At 42.2% G+C, this 18,421-nt stretch overlaps 1 protein-coding gene and 1 non-coding gene across 5 annotated transcripts in view; both read left to right on the forward strand.

Moving 5' to 3' along the window:
* The first annotated feature begins 5,681 nt into the window (after positions 1-5,681).
* The window catches only part of PPP1R8 (protein phosphatase 1 regulatory subunit 8), a 23,571-nt gene continuing 10,831 nt past the window's right edge, over positions 5,682-18,421 (forward strand). Inside the window, exons 1-4 of one of the 4 annotated variants that reach the window (XM_007097930.3) lie at positions 5,682-5,767; positions 9,704-9,764; positions 15,374-15,527; positions 16,833-17,053. In XM_007097930.3, the coding sequence (XP_007097992.1) occupies positions 16,988-17,053 (66 nt within the window). In that variant the 5' untranslated portion in view covers positions 5,682-5,767; positions 9,704-9,764; positions 15,374-15,527; positions 16,833-16,987. Of the gene's footprint in view, positions 5,768-7,734; positions 7,843-9,703; positions 9,765-15,373; positions 15,528-16,301; positions 16,780-16,832; positions 17,054-18,066; positions 18,401-18,421 lie in introns of those variants that run through there. The other 3 variants (XM_007097929.3, XM_042996420.1, XM_015544645.2) reach the window with 3 other exon arrangements.
* LOC122241765 lies at positions 11,295-11,459 on the forward strand. Its single transcript, XR_006221988.1, has one exon.

An 18,421-nucleotide genomic window follows, 5' to 3' on the forward strand; every position in this document is an offset into this window, starting at 1 on the left:
TGTAGTAAGTTTTTATGAGTTAACGTCCTGATGCGGTAGCTATGAGGTTATGTGCTGTCCTGAGAAACGTCGAGACCCGCAAGAAGCTGGAGATCGGGTGAGGGCTGGTTTGGAGGTGGAATAAGGGCCGCTGCTGCCCATTCCGTGAAAAACAGAATGGAGCTACTGCGGTGTCAGTGGCCCAAGCAGCAGCTTCAGGGCTAATTGCTTGGTTCTACAATCATGGCCCCTTCAGCTCCAGATTAAAGCTGGACTCGGATGCATCATTTGTAACATTTCAGGCAAGAAAACATTCTTGATTGTGAAAAACAATTTCAGTTTGGGTTAAATGAAGCTATCATAGTTCTGTTCTATAATACTATGTAATCTAGTGGTCGTGGTACCTAGTGGTCATGGGTAGCAAATATGACCTTGGCTAGAATTCAAATGGCCTGGAGTTTGTGGTAGTTGCCAAGAGGTTGTGGTAGGTGGTCTTAATAAACGTGTTCACAGAATCCTTATCTGTGCCTTGTTTGTCTTTGGGGTCGGGGTGGGGGAAGGGGGCATCATGGTCTAGGATGGTGGTTCTTAACCATGGCTTCCCATCAGAAACTAAAAAATACTGATACCTAGGTGCCCCTGCCACAAGATTCTAATTGAGTTAGCTTGGAGTATATATAGCCTGGGCATTTAAAAGCTCTAGATAATTCTCATGTGTAACCATGGTTGAGAACCATTAGTTTGGAGGTCAAAAACTAGACGAGTGGGGTGCCTGGGTGGCTCAGTCGGTTAAGTGTCCGACTCTTGATTCCTGCTCAGGTCATGATCTCACAGTTCATGGGTTTGAGCCCCATGTCAGGCTCTGCACTGGTAGGGCAGAGCCTGCTTGGGATCTTCTCTCTTTCTCTGCTCCTCCCTTGCGCGCGCGCTCTCTCTCTCTCTCTCTCTCTCTCTCTCAAAATAAATAAACTTAAAAAACAAACGGGGGCACCTGGGTGGCTCAGTCAGTTAAGCCTCTGACTTCGGCTCAGGTCATGATCTCACAGTTTGTGAGTTTGAGCCCCACATCGGGCTCTGCACTGACAGCTCGGAGCCTGGAGCCTGCTTCCGATTCTGTGTCTCCCTCTCTGTTCCTCCCCTGCACGTGCTCTGTCTCTCTCTCTCTCTCTCTCTCTCTCTCTCAAAAACAAACATTAAAAACAAACAAACAAAAACCCTTAGACCGGAGTACAGAAAAACTGAAGAATCTTGGCTCTGCCATTAAATCGCTGTAGTTATTTGGACAAGTCTTTTAACGTATGAGCCCCAAGTTTTCTCAGTACCTCTCTTCCAGCTGTAAAATTTTCTGATTATAAGGATCACAGGGGTTTGGCCTGAACATAACAAATTGTTTGCCTCTGTATTATTTTCATTTTCTCTTCCCCTTTCTCCTTCCTTTATGGAATGTTATAGAAACACTAAGCAGAACTACCATTCTCTCAAGTGAATTAAAACTGTAGTACTGTATAGGATAAAGTAGAAACGTCATTCTGGGCCCTTCATCTGGGAATGCTCCAGAACAAGAACTTGGTAGCAGCTAGACTCCTGCTTTCAGAGAATGTTTTGTCCTGTCTTGTTTTGCTAAAGGGTGGTGATACACTGCCTTCTACCATTGGACAAAAATATCAAATTGGAATTACCATTGCATCAGTGCAAAGTAAAACACCCTAAGTGTCCTCCATTCGTTTTTTAAATTGAAGCATAATTGACCTACAATATTCTAAGTTTCAGGTATATAACATAGTGATTTGATATCTATATACATTATGAAATGGTCACCACAAAGGTACCGTTACCACCTGTCACCAAAGTTTTTTTTTAATGTTTAGAGTGTGTGTGTGTGTGTGTGTGTGAGAGAGAGAGAGAGAGAGAGAGAGAGAGAGAGAGAGGGAGACAGAGGATCTGAAGCAGGCACTGTGCTGACAGCAGAGGGCCTGATGGGGGGCTTGAACTCACGAAGTAGAGATCATGACCTAAGCCAAAGTTGGACACTTAACCGTCTGAGCCACCCTGGTGACCCAAACAAAGTTTTTACGTTATCAACAATATTATCTGTGCTATGTATTATATCCCCATAATTTATTTTATAACTGGCAGTTTGTACCTCTTAATCCCCTTCACCTATTATGCCTACCCACAACCCCTCCCCACTCTGGTAACCTGCAGTTTGTTTCCTGTATATAGGAGTCTGTTTCTATTTTGTTTTCTTTGTTCATTTTTTTTTTGTTTTCTAGATTCCATATAAGTGAAATCATATAGTATTTATCTTTCTCTGACTTATTTAATTTAGCATAATACCCTCCACATCTGTGTTGTTGCAAATAGCAAGCTTTCATGTTTTGCGTGTGGCTGAGTAATATTCGTGTGTGTGTGTGTGTGTGTGTGTTCGTGTGTGTGTACACATACCCCATCTTGATTCATTTATCAATGGACACTCGGGTTGCTTCCATATCTTGGCCATTGTAAATAATGTGATTAACATAGGGGTACATATGTGTTTTTGAATTAGTGTTTTCATTTTCTTCAGATAAATACCTAGAAGTGAAATTGCTGGATCATATGGTAGTTCTATTTTTTTTTTCCTATTTTTAATTTTTTTGAGGAACCTCCATACTGTTTTCCATAGAGGCTATACCAATGTATGTCCCCACCAACAGTGCATAAGGGTTCACTTTTCTCCACATTTTCACCAACATTTGCTATTTCTTGTCTTTTGGGGACTAGCCATTCTGACAGGCGTGAGGTGATATCTCATTGTGGTATTGTTTTGTATTTCCCTGATGATTAGTGATGTTGAGCATCTTTTCATGTTGACCAGCTGCATGTGTTCTTAGAAAAATGTCTAGTCATGGGGCACCTGGGTGGCTCAGTCGGTTACATGTCTGACTTCGACTCAGGTCATGATCTCATGGTCCATGAGTTCGAGCCCCGCATCAGGCTCTGTGCTGACCGCTTACTCAGAGCCTGGAGCCTGCTTCAGATTCTGTGTCTCCTTCTCTCTCTGCCCCTCCCCCACTCACGCTTTGTCTCACTCTGTTTCTCAAAAATAAATAAATGTAAAAAAAAATTTTTTTTAAATGTCTAGTCAGGTCCTCTGCCCATTTTTTAATTGAAAAAAATTTATATTGTGTTGCATGAGTTCTTTATATATTTTGGATGTTAACCCCATATTGGATATATCATTAGCAAATATCTTCTCTCATTCAGTATGTTGCCTTTCATTGTATTGATGATTTCCTTCACTGTATGAAAATTTTTTAGTTTGATATAGTGACATTTATTTTGCTTTTGTTGTCCTTGCCTGAGGAAACAGGCTAAAGTCAATGTCAAAGAGCTTACTGCCTGTTTTCTTCTAGGAGTTTATGTTTCAAGTCTTACATTTAAGCCTTTAACCCACTTTGAGTTTATTTTAATATATAATAGAGTGGTCTGGTTTTGCCGATACCACTAATTGAAAAGACTGTCTTTTTCTCCATTATATATTCTTGCCTCCTTTGTTATAGACTAATTGACCGTGTAAGAAGTAGTTTTTCTTTGGACTCTATTCTGTTACATTGATCCGTGTGTCTATTTTTGTGCCAGTACCATACTGTTTTGATTACTATAGCTTTGTAGAGTTTGACGTCCAGAAGAATGATACTTCCAGCTTTGTTCTTTTTGTTCTTCTTTTTAAAAACTCCATTCTTTTTTAGGGGCGCTTGGCTGGCTCAGTTGGTGAAGCATGTGACTCTTGATCTCAGGGTGGTGAATTCGAGTTCCACATTGGGTGTAGAGATTACTAAAAAATAAAATTAAAAGGGGCACCCGGGTGGCTCAGTTGGGTGAGCATTTGACTTCAGCTCAGGTCATGATCTCACGGTTTGGTTCATGAGTTCAAACCCTGCACTGGGCTCACTGCTGTCAGCATGGAGCCCGCTTCAGATCCTCTGTCCCCTGCTTGCGTTCTCTCTCTCAAAAATAAATAAAACATTTGAAAAAAATAATAAAATCTTTTTAAAAATCTATTCTTTTTTTCCTTCTTATCCAGAGGCTATCTTTAATCATGGGCATGAAGCTTTTGCTTGTGATCACTAAATGCAGACCAAAACCCAACTCAGATTTCAGTCTATCCTGTTTCCTAAGGCTAAGACTCACCTGCTTCTCCCTGATATTTTTTTAATTTTTTTTTAACGTTTATTTATTTTTGAGACAGAGAGACAGAGCATGAGTGGAGGAGGGACAGAGAGAGAGGGAGACACAGAATCGGAAGCAGGCTCCAGGCTCCGAGCCATCAGCCCAGAGCCCAACGCGGGGCTCAAACTCACAGACCGTGAGATCGTGACCTGAGCTGAAGTTGGACGCTTAACCGACTGAGCCACCCAGGCACCCCTTCTCCCTGCTTTTCTAAGCATGTTAAGGGTATCCCTAGGTTTCACAGGATTTTTCAGTATTCCTTTACAGTGCTATGAGATATGACTACTTTATAGATTCTCCATTTAATCAGGATAGAGTTTGAAAGGTGTTGATACCCAACCTCTGAACCTACTTTTAGGCCAAATGAGTAGTTCATTTTAGTACTTCCCCAAAATGAAATTTGTTTAACAATGTAGCACCTAATTTTTAAGGGATAAACTTGAAATGATAGGATTTTTAATGTTGGACTGTGATTATGGACCAAGTTTTTACCAGTCCACGGAGAAATGAGAAAAATGATGTAGTGGGCTTTTTCAAGTACCATCTTTGAGTCTGAGATGATCTTTCCCACTTTTTAAAAAGGATATTTCAAGATTATAAAAATGAAAAGGTGATGTCACAAGTCTTAATTTTTAAATCTCCTTAATTGGCAAAATAAAAGTTGACACCTGGCATTATTCCCCGCCCCTGGTCCATGACATCTCTGATGTCTGTGAGACATTCATCTAGACCAGCCCCATCACTTTACAGTTGAAGGAAGTTGGGCCAGGAATGGCAGTCTAATACAGGAATTTAAAAGCTTGAAGAAGTGCTCTACATGTGCGTGGCCATTTGTGGCATAATGTTTGAGCCCTTACTACTAATTTCCTATGCTAAATATACATTTTGTATGCTTCTTGTCTGTTTTTTATGGATTCGGAAATGGAGGTATAGTAAGTAACCTGCCCACAGGCACACAGTTTAGGAATGATGGAGCCAGGATTTGATCCCAAGCACTCAGGCTTTGAAACCACACCTTGAGACACTCCACTGTGTCTGTGTATCACTGATACAACTATCCTGCTCACCTCTTTCATGAAGCATTCTCTAAAAATACGGAGTAGTGGCAATGTCTGCCCAACTTTTCAAGAACATCTTTTCTTCGGTCAGGACCCTGTGAACTTTTCATTCACCACTCTGCTAAATGAAGCCTCCTGTCTGTATTATCTATACACCAACACAATTTTTTTTCAATGTCCCCATTTGATCACTCACAAAGATGTTTTTAAGAAAGTTTTCTGACCTGAATATCCTCCTAATTGTCTTTAGGTTCTATTCTAAGGAGGTCTCAGAGTCTAAGAAATTAGTCTTAGTTGAGATACCAAAATCCTAAGGCAGCTGGCCCATCAGTCTTTCCATTTCAGTGACTGCTGCCCTTCAGTTTGCTGATCTATGCTGACATCATTGGCGCCCAAACAAAGAGCATTTTGCTTTATAAGACCTAGGTAAATGTAAGGCGCCATTATATCAGAAGCCAGTGTGATTGTCAGCTGTGCTGGAAACAGGAAACATGGCCAAGGAGTAAAGAATTATATGGGTAAGAATATAGCTTTAGGTTTCTTGGGTGTATAGTCAGCACTAGAAGGGATTAAATAATGGACCACACACAGAAGCTGAGAAATTGAAAGGCAAAGTTGACATAAGATATCAGGTCACTGTTAGCTGGAAATTGCTTCAACACCACCTTATGCCTGAAAAAGGGCATGGAACCTCAAAGGCATGGACAATCTCTGTAGATAAAAGTACCTTGTTCTTTTCTGTTACACTCAAAACACTTCAGAATAATCCTTCTCAAGAATCATGTACTTGTGCTCAAAGGAGGAGCTGTAGCCTGTTTTCTTGAAATTAAGTTTAGAATTTGTATTTTTCTCATCAGCCTGATCTTTGGAATCACAAGACCTCTGGAAAGGAGGATATTAACAGGTCGTTTGGTAAGTGATGTGATCAAGTTAGCTTGCTGGATGAGCTTACTGTGTTTTTGAAGGCCAGAGGAAAAGGTGATTCTCGTACACCCATAAGAGTTGATCATTTAAAAACCAAAGTTAATATTATGCTGCAGTTAAATTTTGATGCCTGGAGATGTCAAAAGAGCAAACATCAGGCTGATGTTTGGTTTAAAAATCTAAAGGACCAGTAGCAGGAAAAGAAATAATCCCATCATAGAGCTAGCTTGCTGTGCAGTGTCTCTTTTTGGGTGAACAGTAATTTTGCCATTGGTTTCTTTTAAAAAGGCCAGATAATCCTCTCATGTTTTCTACGAAAATGAAAAAATGTTAGGCATCAGTTGTGTGCTAATAAATGTAATTGTACCAACATCTAAGTGCGAGGGACAGTGGTGATTTAAGAGCACAGCCTTGGGGCGCCTGGGTGGCTCAGTCGGTTAAGCGTCCAACTTCGGCTCAGGTCATGATCTTGAGGTTTGTGGGTTCAAGCCCCGCCTCGGGCTCTGTGTTGACAGCTCAGAGCCTGGAGCCTGCTTCGGATTCTGTGTTTCCTTCTCTCTCTGCCCCTCCCCTGCTCATGCTCTGTCTCTCTCTGTCTCAAAAATAAATTAAAAAAAAAAACATTAAAAAAAAAAAAAAGCACAGCCTTTAGCATCATACAGATTTAGGTTGGAAACCCACTCACCACTTGTTCTAAGGTGAGACTGGGTAACTCAACCTCTCTGAACCTCCCCTCAGGGATCATTATACCTATCTCAAGTGTTGTGAGGATTAAATGGATGATCCATATAAAACATATACTTGCCCAGTTAAATAATCGTTCAATAAAGCCATTACAGGCACAGGATCTGCTATTGGTCTCTTTCAGCCTTTACACCTAGGGCAGGCCTGAATCCTAATGCTTCCTTGCATTACCTAATCACTGTGACCAAAAATTTAAAATCCAAAGGGGCCACAGCTTGATTAACCATTTCATTCGTGTACACTTAAGATGTGGACGCCTGCCTTCTAATTGCATCCGCTCCTTGCTGCAGTTTGTCCGGTTTTCATAAACAGATTAGATGATCCCCTAAGGCAGTCTCCCAGAATCTACACAAATCCTCAAAACCCAGGTTTGGATTAGAAGGGAAGTAAGTAGGGTGCATGCAGCTCTGTGGAGAAGGGCCAGGAGAAACTGAACACTCCACTCTCTTTTGAGTTCTGCCCTCAAGCTTCACGCTAGATAGGGGTGGAAAGGCTGATGGTGCAAGCCCAGGGCAAGGATAGAGTCCCAAGATTTTAGAGCCCAGAAGCGTTGTCTGGAAGAGGACATTAAGGGAGACCGACACCCCTCCTTACGAGCCCCTTTTCCTCAGGCACTTCCTGGGCAAGGAAAGCCGTACCCTCCCCAGGATCTTCCGGAGAAGGGCGGCAGTCTCAAAACACCGAAAGAGAACTTAAGAAATCAGACCACAGGCTCCACCACCACTAGAAACGCCCTATGCATGCGTAGGTGTGCGTGCGCGCGCGCGCGAGTGCGTACGCACAGACTGCTGGGATGCTGCCTCTCCCCTCTGGGTCTTCCAGTTTCCCGGCGTGCTTAGGGCCCGCCAAATGGGAGGGGGAGACGCAAGATGGCGGCAGCCGCGAACTCCGGCTCCAGCCTCCCGCTGTTCGACTGCCCGACCTGGTGAGTGGCGGGGCGGCCAGGGCTGAAGTGGCCTGGCCCGGCCTGGCTTGGCCCGGACTGGCAGGGCGGCTCATTTTTCGCAGCAAGCCGGACGGCTCAGAGACCCTGGAACTGATTGAGGGAGAACTGTCGGTCGGGCCGGGCGGCGTGTGGAGGAACCGGGAGCCCGGAGCCCGGGCCCAGAAACTGAGGAAACCCAGACGTGGGGGCTCTGAGGTGCTCGTTTAGGCAGTCCCTTGGGCGATCAGCCGGTTGCCGGGGGCGTTTCGGGGCCTTGGCCCCGAACTTACCCCAACTAGTGACTGAGTGCCTGGTGTTCTTGTGGAGCACCGTACCTGCCCCCCTGCTCTCTGTCCCGAGCGCGCACGAGCCAGCTTCCCGGCCCCAGCCCAAGCTCAGCGCCCAGCATCCCTCTGTCGTTGCTGCATCTCCCGTGCAGTACTTTTCTGCCTCCCGCAGACTGGAAGCGCCCTGAGGGTAGGGACGGCTTTGACCCACCTCAGAGTAGGCATCAGTAATTTTTGGAATGAACCCCTTTCAGCCCTTCTCAAGCTCTTGGGAATAATGGAATAATTTAGGTTAGTCTTTGAGTAGGTTACAAGATGAATAAATATGCATTGCCTTGCAAGGAGACCCATCCGAGTTAGAGCTATTTCTGCTGTAGCTCATCCCAGTTTAGGTGTTATTCATCTCTTTCCCGTTATATTGAGATCCTCAAGGGCAAGGGCTGTCTGATTCACCTTTGTGTTCCCAGCCCCTAGGCCTAAGCCAGGCACACAGTAGGAGTTCAGAAAGCATGTTTTGGATGTAACATTTAACATTTCTTTCCCTGTTTTCCGGACAAAATGGGCTTTTGTTCAGTGCACTGCCCTTTCAGCAACTGCCATAGAAGAGTTGAGGCAGGATTGTGAGATGACTACGGGGTGTGTGTGTGTGTACGTACGTGTGTATGTGTGTATGCAAATGTAGGGGCTCTGGCAAGATTGTTCTTTCTTCAAACTTAAAAGGAGCAAAGGCCTGAAGCAAATGTGTGGCTGTTTTCTGGGTCCCTCTGCACTTTGGTAACACCCAGTTGCTTCAGTCTACAAATTGTATGTCCATTTTGGTCCCTTGCTGCATGGGTTTCAGAAGTTGGACCAGGACTGTAAACTTATAGTTACAAGAGACTATTTGCAATCACCAGCCATTTCCTCAGTCTGGTAAGTACCAGCCACTGTTAGCTGCTTTGACCTATGTGTATCTTCCTTGAATGGTGTTATAGGAGTATAGGTTATAGGAGTATAGGGAACAGTTCCCTTAAACATACCCCTGTAGACAGACCTGTTCAAGGGTAACAAACACCTCTTGTATTTATTGGCACCTGGTTTTACGGACATGCTTTTGGATTGCCCTGGCTCCCTAATTATGCACCTCTGATTTGGTCTCAGAGCCCAGGACAGGTAGCCTCTGTTTATTCTGTGATGAGACTAATCTTGATCAGCCCCAAACACCCCTGATTCATTCTGCCTTTATATGGTATTAGTGGTAGTGGCACATCTTAGATTCCAACTTCAAGTGACCAGACTGCCCCAGCTATAGTAGTACTTGGACTCTCTGTGCTGCTTTTTCTCCAAGGTAGATATAGGTTTCTTTGGTGCTGCTCTAAATACAGATCCACTAAAGTCTGTTTTAGAGCAATTGAATCACTGGGGAAGTGTCAAATGTAGAAAGGAGCTGTAATAACAGTGAAGTAGATGACATTTCTGCTGAACATGAACTAATTATAGACTGGTAAAAGAGCTGCAGTGTTGAATGGGACAATAATTGTAAATGGCATTTGTAAACTCATCCTGAAAATGCTTTCCTCACTCTTATTTTTCAGGGCAGGTAAACCCCCACCTGGTTTACATCTGGATGTAGTCAAAGGAGACAAGCTAATTGAGGTATGGAAACACATGTCTTCTTTTTCTTTTTTTTTTTCCCTCATCACACTAAGCATTTTTGCCAGTGACTCACTTTTCCGCCCCCTCTCCTGTGCTTTGTTTTCCAGCAATGCTACTTTCGTTCATCCTGATTTTTTTTTTCTATTAAAAGCACATGGTGATATAACACATTCAAAACTGGTATCTCCCACAGACACTCAGTTTTTTGTGACTTCTCTCACCTGCCAGATGAAGGGTTTTAATTGATCATAGGCTTATGGGTCCCCATCAAACTGGAAGCCCTGTAACTTGGCGAATTCTTTCTCTCTGAGTATGTGGAATTGTGTTGAAGTTGCAAGATATGCAGTAACCGAAGAAGAAAGTGAATGATGTAGATTTTCACTTTTTTAAGTTGCATTTATGCAATTCAGGCCCAAGCCCTTCAAAGAAATATAGTAAGCTAAAATGCTTGTTCAGAAAGAGACTGGATTGAAGATAAAACTCATTCATTCATTCAAGACATTTACTGAATGCTTACTATGTGCCAGTCATGGTACTCAGCATACAGACTACAACAGTGAACACAACAAATGTGGTTCCTATTCTTAAATTATCTGGTGGGAAAGACAGTCACACAAAAATTAGATGATTGTAATTTAAATAAGTACTATAAGGGAAAAGAGCAGAATTCCAGCTTTTACACAAGTCTTTAGAATGAACACCATACAGAACCTCAAGAGAACATGAATTTTGATTAGCTATTAGTCTGTATAAGTTTCTAAGTTTTTTAAAATCCTTATGGTACCATTTATTTACCAACAAATGGAGATTAAGTCCCCTGTGAGCATGGAGTTGTGAGTCTCCATGTTTCAAGCAGTTTTATGTTTGCTCACTCAGACAGAATTAAGGTTCAAAGCCCTATTCTTGAAAGCAGTTGTTTTCCTTTGGCCTATAGTAAAAATCAAGGTATTCCATGGTTGAAAAGCCATCTGTGAAATCTCCTGAAGGAGACCCAGGTGTTTTGCAAAGTATTAAGGCATGAGTTGTGTTGAATTTTGTGAATTCATCATGCCTTAGCCAGTCACTTAGAGACTTTTTGTTATGGGTTCTTCTATTTTCAAGGTTACAAAACATCAAGATTATTCAAGGAAATAATTTAGCTAAAATGTCTGTAAACTCTTTTTACTGTAGACTGTTTGATAGATACAAAAAATATTTTTGCTACATGGTATGAAGCTTTGAAGACATACAGGAATTTATTTTGTTACTAGAATTTAGTAAATATTTAGTTTGTAGTAGGAAGAAACAGACAAGGAGGCCTAGTGTTAATGCTAATATCATATTCCTTTGTGAAATAATACATATTTTCAAGGCACTCTAATTTCTCAAACATCCCGCCGATAACTGGTTTCCATTAACTGATCGTGTTCTCTGTCCTTCAGTGCTCTTAGGTATGCTGAGTTGCCACACGATTGTCAAGTTACAGTCCTTAGACATCACTACATTGTTTCTGAGAAGAATAGACCTGAGATGTGCCTATTTTTAAGGATTTAGCACTTGATACTAACCGAGCTATCTATATCCTAGCCTGTGTCAAAGGCTTGTGATGTGTTGTGATAGCTGGGTTTAAGAAGTGCAATATTAAAACAAAAGCCATGAGTCATTTAAGCCCAGTGTGTAAAGACACACTCTGAGTTATAACTCAGAGGCACAACTGAATAGTGGTATTAGCCATAGCCAGTCAAGAGATTGTGTTAGGGGCACCTGGCTGGCTCAGTCAGTAGAGCATGCCACTCTTGATCTCGGGGTTGTGAGAGCCCGATGGTGGGCATAGAGATTACTTAAAAATGAAATCTTTAAAAAAAAAAAAAAAAAGAGGGAGAGAGAAAAGAAATTGTGTGTTAATGACTGTTGAAAGACCAATGAATTAATTTCATATACTTGGACACTGTCCAAGAATTAACACAATTCCTTGATTCTAAGACATACTGTTATCCTCAGTATATTTGAACGTTTCTGTAATTGAGGTCCCTTTAATAATGAATGTATATATTTAATTTGGAGGCCCTTTCTCTTTTTTTTTTTTTTAAGTGTTTATTTTTGAGAGAGAGAGAGAGAGAGAGAGAGAGGGACAGTGTGAGCAGGGGAGGGGCAGAGAGAGAGAGAGAATGAATCTGAAGCAGGCTCCAGACTCGGAGCTATCAGCACAGAGCCCAGCGCTCGACCTCACAGAGACCTGAGCTGAAGTCAGATGCTCAGCCAACTGAGCCCACCCAGGTGCCCCTCTTTTTTCCCCCTCTGAACACATACTCTAGTATATCTTTGGCACCTTAGAATCATAGAAGGTTGGTCAGTGTTGTATTAGAACCCAGGAGCGGGTAACTTTATATGTTGCTTCCTTGAGACCAGTCTGTGAGCACTGTAGTTAGCAAATTTAAGTTTGTGTGGACATAATCTGTGTGCATATAAATATGAATGAGAAATGCCGTGAGATTCAGCATGCATGGACAGTACTTGGAGAGAACAAGATGTTGAAATTTCAGGGCTCTCTCAGTTCTAAATCAAAGTCTTATTTTCAACCCAAATCTTAAAGCTTGGGGATGACATGGGGGTGATTGATTGAGCTGTCAGGGCTGTTGTTAAATCTTGGAGCTCCGTAGTGGTCCAGGCCTGGGATAAGCTCTGCCAGCAGCAGATGGGCACTGCTGGACAGAGTTTCCCAGAGGTGACCCACGTACCTAGCTAGATTGAACTAATTGAGGCTTAAGGCTAAGCTTGAAAGACACTGGGTAAGTAATAGTTAAAAGAAAAATTAAGAAAGTGACCCATAGTACTTGTTCACTCCTGAAAATGTTCCTTGCCTCATGGTACATTTTTTAAGGGAGGCAGGGTGAAGAAAATCTATCATGTGGTGGTTAAAAGAGTCAGAGTCTGAAGTAAGACAGACCTGAATTTCTAATCCAGCTTTACAAATACAGTAGTGTTCCCCCTTATCCACAGTTTTGCTTTCCATGGGTTCAGTTACTGGCACAGATGATCCTCCTGACATGGTGTCAGAAGGTCAGTAGTAGCCGAATGCATCACGGTGCCTGTGCCATTCACCTCACTTCATCTCATCATATAGGCATTTTATCATCTCACATCATCGTAAGAAGGGTAAGTACAGGACAGTAAGATATTTTGAGAGAGAGAGACCACATTCACATAACTTTTATTGCAGGATATTAGAATTTTTCTTATTACTGCTGTTAATCTCTTACTGTCCCTAATTTATAAGTTAAACTTTATCATAAGGGTGTATGTGTAGGAAGAGACATAGTAGATACATACATATATTTGGTATTATCTGAGGTTTCAGGCATCAGCTGAATCAATATATCCCCCACGGATAAGGGGGTGGCTTCTGTGTTTCGCTGTGTAAACTGGAATAGGTTAATTATTTTCTTTGTGCCTCAATTTTGTCATCATAAAAATAAGAATAAAAGTACCTACCTACCCCACAGAGTGCTGTGAAGATGAAGTGACCCAGCATAAAACGCAGCACAGTATATGGCGCATAAGTGCTCGGCAGTTGTTCCTTATCAGTATGAGGTATATTTCTGGTTTTGTAGGGGAACACTAAAGCACAGGGTAGAATAGTGGCCCGCTGTGCATTCAGTGACAGCCAGGAATGAAATCTAAACCTCTTGAGAGCTAGCCTGGTACCATACTGACGTGACTGTTTCTCTACTCAGCTTTGTGCTATCTTCTCTTGGGGATTTTAGGAGCAGCATAGTGTGAAATGTCAACTAGAGCTTAAGGAGACTTTGTGTTTAAAGGAAAAACATAGGGGTGCCTGAGTGGCTCAGTTGGTTAAGTGTCCAACTCTTGATTTTGGCCCAGGTTACAGTTTGTGAGATCGAGACCCATGTTAGGCTCTGTGCTGACAGCAGAGTCTGCTTGGGATTCTCTCTCCCTCTCACTCTCTGCCCTTTCCTGTGCATGCACGTGCTCTCTCGTGGGCTCACTCTCTCAAAATAAATAAATAATCATTTTAAGAAATAAAGGAAAAACATCATGTTCTTGAGCGGTCAAGTTGTAGACCTCTAGAACTGAGAGAAGTGTTAGCAGTAATTCATCTAGAGTCCTTCATCTACCACAGTTCAGTCTGCAACCAATCAGCAAAGGCTTTACTGATTCAGGATTAAAGGAAAATAAGGACAGTGTTGTGAATGTTCTGTAAAGCTAAATTCAGCTCGGAGAATGTCCTTTACCCTTACCCTTCCTATTTATTTGGTGTTGAAATGACCTTTCTTTTATACAAATTGTTATACTAATTGGTGACAATTTTTTTAGTGTCCTTTTTTGGCAAAATAAAAAGTTAACACTGCTCTGTCAGCTCCTTCTCCCCTCACACTCACTTATTCATGAGAGAGAGAGAGAGAGAGAGAGAAAGAGAATTCCAAGCAGGCTCCATACCCAGCGCGGAGCCCTACTCGAGGCTCGATCTCATCACCCTGAGATCAGGACCTGAGCCGAAATCAAGAGTCAGGTGCTTAACTGACTAAGCCACCCAGGTATCCCTCCCTTCATAAATTTTTAATAACACTTCACTGGTCTGTGAAATAATCCTTTTCTGCTATTATATTGGGGTATTCTATTATATATTGGGTTCTGTTTAGTGCCATACCAGTGTCTAGAAACATTTGGAACTCTTCTCTTGGAATTGTTTCGGACCCACAGCACATTATTTAGAATATTGGCGTTGTAAGTCATTCACACCTGAGTTCAGACCCCAGCTCTGCTACTTAACCAGCTGGGCCACCTTAGATTTGTGGCTTCATCTCTCTCAATCTGTTTTCTTGTCTTTAACAATAGAGGTGATACTTATTTCACAGAGTTTTGAGGATTTGATGAGATCATGTTTAAAATGCCTCGCAGTAGTAGTCCTTTAATAAATGTTAATCCATTCCCCCAAACCTAGAAAATCTTTGCCCCATGAAGTAGTTCCATGTTTGGACACAGCAAACACCCATTTAGAGTTAACTTGGAGTAATACTTTTCTGTGGCCAGAGTGAAGTGACAATAAAGTTAGATTTAGATGCTCATACAGTGGTATCTAATGTAATTGCACTGCCTATAGAAGATTCCAAAAATCCTCTGGGGCTATGGCAGCATAATTGGAATATATATAGGTGTTTATACCCCTGTCCTTTCCTAACCAATTGTTAATCTTCATTTGAATGTAGATTTTCTGAATTGCAGTCTTATTACTTTGTAGACATGCTTTGTATTTCTGGTTTCCTGGTTGACCTAAAATTAAGATCTGGTGAAATCTTAAATTTCCAATGGACAGAAGACAGCCACTCCCACAAGCCACTTTCATCTACTAGAATTAAGAAAAGTTCTTTTCATACCAACACAAGACCTTTAACCACTGTATTTGAGGAGATTAATTGCCATCCACCCCCCAAAAATGTTCGTAAATTATTCTGAGCTCTTTATCTTGAAGGATAGTGGGAAATAATTTTGTTTTCGCCTCAGCAAGGAATTTTATCCACTCAAGATTCTCTACTTACTAGATTGGAAGAGTTTTTGCTAAACCCTGTTGAAACGAGATTTAAATAATATTTAATTTAATATTTATTTAGAAACTGATTATTGATGAGAAGAAGTATTACTTATTTGGGAGAAACCCTGATTTGTGTGACTTTACCATTGACCACCAGTCTTGCTCTCGGGTCCACGCTGCCTTGGTCTACCACAAGCATCTGAAGAGAGTTTTCCTAATAGATCTCAACAGTAGTAAGTAACTCACGCCCACCCTGTTTGACACATTCTCTTTGGGGCAATGTGAAAATGCTCTTTGGGTTCTTCCATTTTGAAATCATGTTTTATTGCTCATCAAGGAAGAAGTTTTTGTTTGGTTTTTAAATCAGCCCTTCTCTATTTCTGTTATATCTCCTATTTTCCTGAAATAATTGATGACTGGAGAGAGAAGAGGGTTTTGGGGAGGCATGTTCTGGACGAGGCAATAGGAATATATAGAGAACAAAGAAAAAGTTACTCAGGAGCCAGGGGCTATGGGTATTCAGGTGTTGATAGGACCATGATAAAATTGTGGTCCAATTTAAGCAGAAGCCGTGATAAACTCCATTAATGTATTAGAGTAGTGGGGCAGGACATTAAAAAAATACTTGCTCTGAGCAAAATTTAATTTTTTATAATAGGTTCAAAGCATTTTGCTTTGACTACTAATAATACCAATTTTAATTGGATAAGCACACTCCAAGTAAGATTTTCAACTCTGCCAAAGATGATCCCAGAAATGTAATTGAGACTTCATGGGGCTCTGAAGTTTGTTCATTTGTCCATGTATAAATATAGTGTAAAATGTAAAGGCTCCTGCTTCTAGGCTGGTCGTGTTCTATCCTTTCTCCCCTCCTCTAACACACACACACACACACACACACACACAAAGACACAATATGCTTATATAATGGCTTTGGAGAAACTTGCCTCACCAGTACTTAACCTGCAAATTTATCTCATTTTTTCTCTCCATTTTATAACATGCAGAATGCAGACATGGAAAAATATTCAAACTCTCCAGTAGGATTTTGGCTTGCCTTGGCATTCATATTGTACCTGTTTCAGCCAGCCTCCTTTATTGTCCTGGGGAAAACCCAAATATAACTGCCACCAGGCCAGAAGTTCTTATGTTCCTTATACTTGGGGCTGGAGAGGTCAGACCACAGTGATGCCTGTCTTCTGCCTTGGGGGGCATGGCTCTTGTTGGGTTGGAGCCATTCCTGCTGAACCCAGAATGAAGCCAAACTTGTCTGGCAGCAGAGAGCAAGCAGTGGTCTTTATTACATGGGGTAACGTCAGGTCTGAAGATGTATAAGAGATCCACTGAAGAGATTCAAGACCCAATGAAGAGTTTCCTTTTCATTTTGACACATGACAAGGGATGCAGAGCGGACCCGGTGCTGTTTTCATTTTAAAAAACAAAACTGATGTTCTGGGAGGAGCTGTTCTCCCTCCTACAACTCAGGTTGGTTTTTGTTTCTGTTTTCTCTCTTATATTTCTGATTTGGTTATTCCCAGCACACGGCACTTTCTTGGGTCACATTCGGTTGGAGCCTCACAAGCCTCAGCAAATTCCCATCGATTCCACAGTCTCGTTTGGTGCATCCACAAGGGCATATACTCTACGTGAGAAGCCTCAGACACTGCCGTCAGCTGTGAAAGGAGATGAGAAGATGGGTGGAGAGGATGATGAACTCAAGGGCTTACTGGGGCTTCCAGAGGAGGAGACCGAGCTTGATGTAATTTCACGTCTGTCTATGACATTGTTTTGTCTTTGGGGACTCTAGTTTTCAGTATGTAGCTTGAGATGCCAGTGACCTAGCATCAGGAGGTTTTCTTGAGCCCAGTAGTGGGCCTTTGCCACTTTGCCAGGCAGTGTGGCCACATGTGACATGCCTGGGAAAGCTGCACTGTGTTGGGCTTGTTGTGTACAGCCAGTAGACTTCATGGTTGTCTGCCCACCTTCACCAGATGTTAGAAGCCAAGGCTGCGAGTTAAACTTTTCTAGAGCTGCACTGTCTAATGCTATAGCTACTAACCACATTTCAGGTACTCAGTAGTCACATGTGGCAAGTGACCGTATTGAGTGGCAAAGATATAGAACATTTCCGTCACCTAGAAACATAAGCTCAGAGAGACTGAAGTTTTCATTCGTTTACATTGCTTTTTTTTGATATTGTTCGAATAGCCCAAGAAACTTCTGAGTAGAACTAGGCTGCGTTTGTTCTTTTGGGCCCGGCTGCCCTGAAGGCCATGAATTTTACAAGATTTAATGTAAAGTGCTGAAGTTTTCCTTTTCTAGGGCTGACCCCAGTGGCTTGTGATGTGGCTGTTCCGTTTACATGTCTGTCGCTGCACTGGTGTGACTGGTCTATTCAGGTAGACCAGCATGTCCTTAACCACCCTCATTCATATACCTCTTGTTCACCAGGGCAGTTTCCCAGCCCTTAGGAAGAAAAGCACAGTGGAAATCTTACAGTTTCAAAGTTATTTTGTTCTAAAGAAGTAGCCTCAGTGACTTGCTGACAGTCACTCCTGTGACTGTGCTGCTTCCGTGCTTCCCTTTTTTTTAAGTTCAGTTTGTTAGGTCCTCTCTGGTCTTCAAGACATTTGTTCTCAAGACATTTGGAATGTCTCAGACTGCAGTGCAGATTGGAATAAGTCCAGAGGATTGGGAAGAGGCAGGCGGCAGTGCTGAGGCCAAGTTAATCATTGAAATAGATGGGCGGTTATGAATAGAAATGGGGCCATATGCAGGGACGGGAAGTGACAAACTATTAATGCCAAATATTAAGTGCCCTGGCCCTGTCCTTCTGAGCTTCAGTGGGCAGGGCCTGCTGGGAAAGAAGCTATCAGTTGCCCGCTCTGTTTCGTTAATTCAGAGTGGTTCATGGGGTTCCTCCCAGCCACATTCTTTCATTCCCAGCTTGACGACATGATAGTCTTTCTTCCGCCCCACAAAACACAAAACCTCAACTCAAGGATACTTGCACAGATGATCTGTTCTCAACTCAGGGTTGTTCACCTTCTTTTGACCATCACTGCCCCGCTGGTCAGTGAGGATGTTCCACATTCTGTCAAAAGAGGTTTGTTAATAGTAGCAGTCC

The sequence above is a fragment of the Panthera tigris genome, chromosome C1 (genome assembly GCF_018350195.1).
Source record: "Panthera tigris isolate Pti1 chromosome C1, P.tigris_Pti1_mat1.1, whole genome shotgun sequence".
NCBI classification, from domain to species: domain Eukaryota; kingdom Metazoa; phylum Chordata; class Mammalia; order Carnivora; family Felidae; genus Panthera; species Panthera tigris.